This window comes from Trachymyrmex septentrionalis, unplaced genomic scaffold (genome assembly GCF_001594115.1).
Source record: "Trachymyrmex septentrionalis isolate Tsep2-gDNA-1 unplaced genomic scaffold, Tsep1.0 scaffold60, whole genome shotgun sequence".
NCBI lineage: Eukaryota > Metazoa > Arthropoda > Insecta > Hymenoptera > Formicidae > Trachymyrmex > Trachymyrmex septentrionalis.
In genome coordinates this window covers 3,577,907-3,583,654 of record NW_017305779.1, presented here as the reverse complement: position 1 = coordinate 3,583,654, position 5,748 = coordinate 3,577,907, and the positions used below count along the sequence as shown (strand labels likewise).

Sequence of the window (5,748 nt, the reverse complement as noted above, 5' to 3'; positions counted from 1 at the left end):
TTTAAAGAAATGGCGAAGTAGGTGTAATCAAATACTAAAATGTACCTCAGAAACGTTTCGAAATTCTTAAAAGTAAAAATGCATTATAATAAGTGCTATAGCTATTAGTATATATTCATGGTGTAACGGCGAGCTGAACAAATAATTCCATAAGTAATCATTAGGATTCGCTATATAATAGCGGAGATATTAAGGGAGGCTACAATATATACACTGATCATTAATATACTACCTTCTCCTCTATATATTAATTTTATACTGAAGAAATATACTTCCACAATTTGTCATATTTCTTGTGTTAATTTTCTCACATGTTTATGTTTACTTTATATATATATATATTTATCTTGTGTATAAATGAATACAAGAATTAATACAAAAAATTATGGAATACTGTTTGAGATACGTAAAATGTATTTAATTTAACATAAATTCAACTGTATATGACAATAAAAAATTTATCCCTACGCGATTTAACACTTGTGTCAATCACGATATCTTTATCGATGAAGAAAGAAAATACTTAATTTATTATTATTTAGGAGACAAGTAGTGTCTCGCGGTATATGTTTATTTTATGAAAAATATTTCTACAAATTCTACATGTTTCTAAAGACTCTGACAATTTATGAACGATCTTCCAATAGCTTATACTTTATTGATAAGCAAAGGTTAAATACGTTATTTATGAGTGACAGTAGTTTCTCTAAAGACAATCGATAGAGTACATTAAATAATAATAGCCAAACAGCAGAGGAAAAGGACTCGAGTGGGTGGAATAGTTTGCCGAGCCGACCAACGAGAGCGCTGTGTCGGTTTGCGTGGAGATACGACCCTTCGAACTCGAAGGCGGCTCATTCGGTCGGTGTTTACTGCCACTGAATAGATCGTGCGCGCTTCTACGTGACTATGATCGTCAACTACTTCAGTGACAAGAACTCGTGGCTTTTTTTTAAACAAAGACGACCGGGAATCAATCGTTAAGTGATGTCGAGCGACTTGGTAACGACCGGTGACAAAGTTCTCATTTATTAAAAAAAAAAAAAAAAAAAAAAAAATCATTTCAATCTATTAAATAAAAACGTTAAAAAGTAGTTTTGTAAAAGGATTCGTGTTCTTCTATTAGCATTGTTTTCGCCGTGAGCTGAGGCGATAGTTCTAGTGAAAGCTCGAGATCATTTCGATCGCCCCGCGGACTTTCGCGCTGTTAGGCGCGGTAATAAAATGCGAACCTCGGGCGTGCTCGCGCCGCTTCAACGGATTTCCGAACGGGAGACTCGCGAGTGAACGTTCCACGATTAGGAGTGATTTGCCCCGATCGATGGCGAAATCCGCGGCAGAGAATGGTGCGTTTATCTGCGAGCGCGATCTATGACTTGGCGAACGTATAGCGCGGGTGTGTGTTACGGATCTGTATTGCGAACTGTTGTGTTTGATCTTCGACCGCGCGTGCACGTGTTTCTTCACGTGTTGCCGCTCCGATTATTTTCTGCGAAGGACACAAGTCGAAGCGGAATCTCTGCAGCCTTAAGAGTCCGCATGGAATTCCATGCTACAAAAAATCCCTCCACAGACATTCGGATGTATAATCCCCACAAGTATTCGACCTGCGTATTTTAAGATGCCCTCCCGATTTGTAAGCCGTCGGATTATCAGTCTGTTCACGCGATAAATCCCCGAGCGTTCTCCAAATCCGTGAGTCCTTTCGATTCGCGCGATCTACCACGAATCCGAAGACGGCCCGAAAACGGACCTTGGACGAATCTTTTTCCCGACAGTCGCTGGATATGCCTTGATCGAGTCGATTGCGAGTTTTCCGGTCCCGCAAAGATGACGTTCGATCGCTCGATCCGTTTGCCGGTGTTCTTCCTCATCTGCGTTTTTCGCACCTTCGTTTTTGGCGATCAACAATTTCTGGAGAAACCGCAACTCTACCAGGAAGTGTCGTCCGGCGATGACGTGAAGTTACGTTGCATAGTACAGAACAAGGGTGGCCAGTGCATCTGGCAGAAGGACCGGAGACCGGTGGGCATACAACCAGACAAGTACGAGTGGGCGAACAGCCGCGGCAGCGGCGACTGCACCCTTGTGATAAGACGAGCCAATTTATATTTTGACGATGGCTTCTGGGAGTGCCAGGTTACTTCCAGCGACTTCACCCGCCAAGACGCACTCTCGTCCGAACAATCGAGACTGCTCGTAAAGGGTGAGAATCCGATTTGATTCCGTCAACCTTCAGCGAGACGTTATACCTTTGGATTTATCGCGTATATATTTTTCGTACAAGTAAATAAGGAAAAAGTAAATGTATTATTTTTTTAATGATATATAATATGATATAATATGAGAAGTTTGACGGTATATTGAAAGAAATTTGCTGATCTTAATACATATTTCTTTGAATAATATTAAGTAAACATTTACTTATATAGTAAATAAATATTTACTCAATGAAAAATAATAAAATTAATCAAATTAATGGTTTTTGTATCAAATAAATATATATTTACATTTAATAAACACTTACTTGGAACTGTTTAAACAGATATTTACTAAAATTTATTATTTTTTCAGTTATTCAAGTATTGTATGATTATTTACATATAAAATAACTACTTATATAATTTATAGTTGCATAGTATATCTAAAGGTGAATACAAAGACAACAAATAAAATTATTGCGAAAAAGTTAGCACTTTCATTACTTGCACATGCTAATGCACTTTTATATTTTGATATCGTTTATGCAATATATTGACATGTTTATTGCAATCTCAAATACAGCTTTGGATGTCTAAATATAAAACTCTCCCAATTTATTATGACTTGTTTGGAAAAAACGGTAATGAAGGTCAAAGAGGGACTAAAAAAATATTAGAATGATTATAAAAATAAATATCATTTTCCAATGAAACTGCTTTTAATTTATTTTTCGTTATAAAATGTTTACGTTAATTTGTGAGGATACTTTGTACTTGTGGCCAAGACTGTATTTCATTGAAGCGCGTTGAGTCGTTTGGAAGAATCGTTAATATTCCGCGAACATTGACCTCGAGTGATGCAAGAAAACACACAAAGCAGCCGTTATGCTCTACTTTCCTGTAATTTTGCAATATCCGTGTTAATGGAAATTTGGTCGAGAGTGGCACAATCGGTTCCTTTTAGCTATTCCCTGCTGTAAGAGCACATAATGATAAGATCACGGTCATAACTATTCGTAAAAGGAAGCAGAGGGAACCAAACGCATAACTATTTCTGTCTCACTCTACCTTATCTAAAATGCACCCTAATGCGCGTTCCAGTGAAACCCAAAGAACCTCAACTGGAATACGGGGGAACCATTTTGGGCGCCACCCTAACGCTGCAGGAGGGGCAGGAAGTAATGATTTCCTGCGTTTCAAAATACGGAAATCCACCCGCCGTTATCAAGTGGTAAGCTTGACACTTTGTCGTTAAACATTCGAACAATACGTATTGCGTCGCGGTATGTTGATAACATGAAAATAAAATATATAAGAAAAAAAGAGATAATTTAAAAGTTTTAAAAAAATTTTTAAACTGAAAGTAGGTGGTAGGAATGTGCAGTGAACGTTCTATCGGAATGTCTGATATCGATTTAACGCAATACAACATAGATAGACACCTAAAGCATTTATTTTATCTCTTTCTAAATTTACCTCGATAATAAGGAAAAATTGTACTGTGTGTTATTGCGTGATTATATATTCTCACTAAGAAGTGTTCTAACATGACGCCGATAAAAAGGGTGATGATAAAAAGAGAATCATAGAAAAAAAATGTTAAAAGGTTTGGTATTTATATCAGATAATTATGGATGGGCCCATTTGTCTCAAACGACCTTTTACCTGAGACAGGGCGATTAGAAGTTGAACCATTTTTTTTACTTTCGGGCCCAAATCGGATGACTATCGGAATGCTGACCGTGTCTGCTGATCTTGATGGAACGAAATCTCAGTAACGGTCTCTCTCTGTTAAAAGAATATCAAATAATTTATTTTTACTTTTTTTTTTACGAATAAAAATTCTTGAAAATAAACAGCGAGAAAAAGGGTTAAAAAAACATCCTTAAAATAAATATTTTCTTTAAATGTTTCTAAAATGTATACTTTCTGTATATTTTAAACCATTCCTCTAAGACAACAATTCATTCTTTGGAATTATAAAATATTTGAAAATTTTGGGAGTGATTATACAAAATGTATTTATCTTTCCCAAGAATGCATCAACAAAAAATTTTGTTCATAAATCTTATTCTTGAAAATATATACATTATCTGCGTCGAACATCAGGGTACCGATCCTAAAGCAATTCTCGAATATTTACTGATACGATATAACAATATAGCTCTTTTGTGACTGAACCGATCGCTAGGAGGTCCAAGATAACAGTTTTGAATTGCGTTTGATGACGCGGCGACGCCTCGTCGGCAGGTTAAGTAGCGCGCTTTATGCACATTCCTACGTTACGTGCCCGCACTTGTTTTCTTATCCCTCAGAAAATATCGGCCGTTTTCAAACATCACGATGGAACATCACGGTGGTTCGTACGCTGCCCGCTGATCCGGGAGAGCCGGTCTGGTGCAAGAAGCCGTGACGTTATGTTTATGCAGGGAAGGGCCACGCGGGAAGGGATCGTCGTTTTGGTTTACGGTCCGCTGAATTTAGCCGCGCCTTATCTACGTTCTTATGCGATGTAAAACATCTGTTCCTCAGGATGGCACGCGCTTCTTTTGGAAGCTTATGCCCCCGATCGTTCCCAGCGGGAGAGAGCGAGAGGCAAGAAACCAGCGGGTGTAATTTAAGCCCTGAACGATGGCATATGTAGCTCCTTCATAAGGGGGACCCATTGATGAATGGGTCTTTTGAGAAAAGCTAAGTTTCCGATGCGAGGGCTTGGCCGTTACCCCGTCTCATTGTGTGTAACTTCTTGAAACACATGTAAATAACGTCTGAAAGCCGTTCTAATCTCTCATAAGTCTCTCCTTTGTACGTCTCTTAAACTTTTCTGTCGGATGGGTCCGATTGTAATTTAGCTTCTTTATTTTACTGCGTTTGGAGTTACGACCTTTTACTTTTGCACATTTACAGTGGAAGATATACGGCGACGATCGAATTGTACTTCGGGAGAGCAGCTCGTAACGTAAAGCTTTACGTTCCCACGCATTTATTTTAGGGTCACGGTACTAATGAAGAATTTTCGGTCCGGTGGGACTCGTCTGAAACAATATCAGCCGCGCATTCTTTTACGACCGATAATAGCCACGCGGTTTAATGATCCCTGCCCGGTTTTCTTTTTCTTCGCGTTGCGGACACGGCCATGCCGAGTATAATTATGTAGATTATAGCCATAGAAACCGAGAAACTGGCCGCAAGCGTAGCCCCACCGGCCGCCGCTGCCGCGCCTGTGAATCACACTAGAAAAGGGTACAGACCTTCTCGACGGCACTCTTCTTATTTTATGAGAAGAAGGCCAGCCCATTTAACGGAAACTGATGGATTTATGTGAACCACTCGCGGAAACGGTCCTGCATGTGGAACCATATTGTCCTGAGCTAATCGTAAGCATCCAGCTTCCGTTTACGCGTCTTCATAACATATCGAATACGGAACGAAGAAAAAAAATGGGGACCTCCAAATACTATTGGCGAACATAATTGGGGAAAAGATATTTTTCAAATAAAAATTTCTCACAATTTTAGAAGATATAACGTACGTGTAACAGTCCTTT

At 38.8% G+C, this 5,748-nt stretch overlaps 1 protein-coding gene across 1 annotated transcript in view; it reads left to right on the top strand.

Moving 5' to 3' along the window:
- The first annotated feature begins 1,005 nt into the window (after positions 1–1,005).
- LOC108752437 (hemicentin-2) overlaps positions 1,006–5,748 on the top strand; it is an 8,840-nt gene continuing 4,097 nt past the window's right edge. The window contains exons 1-2 of the mRNA XM_018493250.1: positions 1,006–2,206; positions 3,303–3,432. Coding sequence (XP_018348752.1) covers positions 1,831–2,206; positions 3,303–3,432 — 506 coding nt within the window. The 5' untranslated portion in view covers positions 1,006–1,830. The remainder of the gene's footprint in view (positions 2,207–3,302; positions 3,433–5,748) is intronic.